General features: G+C 39.7%; 1 protein-coding gene across 1 annotated transcript in view; it reads left to right on the top strand.

Moving 5' to 3' along the window:
• LOC118326557 (circadian locomoter output cycles protein kaput-like) overlaps positions 1-428 on the top strand; it is a gene marked incomplete at its 5' end in the record, with an annotated part of 17,043 nt that overhangs the window by 3,961 nt on the left and 12,654 nt on the right. Inside the window, 1 exon segment of the mRNA XM_035659572.1 lies at positions 48-168. Within this exon segment, the coding sequence (XP_035515465.1) occupies positions 48-168 (121 nt within the window).

The following is a 428-nucleotide window of genomic DNA, read 5'->3' as shown; positions in this document are numbered from 1 at the left end:
GTGTGTGTGTGTGTGTGTTCTCATGCACGTGTGTGTGTGTTCCCCAGACGGACTTGGTGGACCAGAACCTGTTAAACTTCCTGCCTGTTGGGGAACACTCCGATGTGTATAAGGCTCTGTCAACGCATCCCACCGACCCAGAGAGCCTTAGCACTGATTACCTAAAGAGTCAGTAACACCTCGAGTCATATTACAACATACATTATGCTTATTCAACAATCAGTAGTAATGTATTGTGTGGATAAATAGCAATGTCACTCAGTTTAACGTTTACTTCTGTACTTTAAGATGCACAGCTTACAGCTGTTATCTGATTTTAAATATATAAATATGTGCTTGAGCCTTCATATTGAAAATGTCTTATTTTGTTTTTGTCGCAAGCTAGAACCCCATGTTTATCCAATTGAGTGTAATTAAACGTGTTAAGT

This window comes from Morone saxatilis, unplaced genomic scaffold (assembly GCF_004916995.1).
Source record: "Morone saxatilis isolate NCDOM2014 unplaced genomic scaffold, NCSU_SB_2.0 Contig17, whole genome shotgun sequence".
In the NCBI taxonomy this organism is placed as follows: Eukaryota; Metazoa; Chordata; class Actinopteri; family Moronidae; genus Morone; species Morone saxatilis.
The sequence above is the reverse complement of the archived record's forward strand: the minus strand, read 5'-3'. Positions and strand labels throughout refer to the sequence as shown.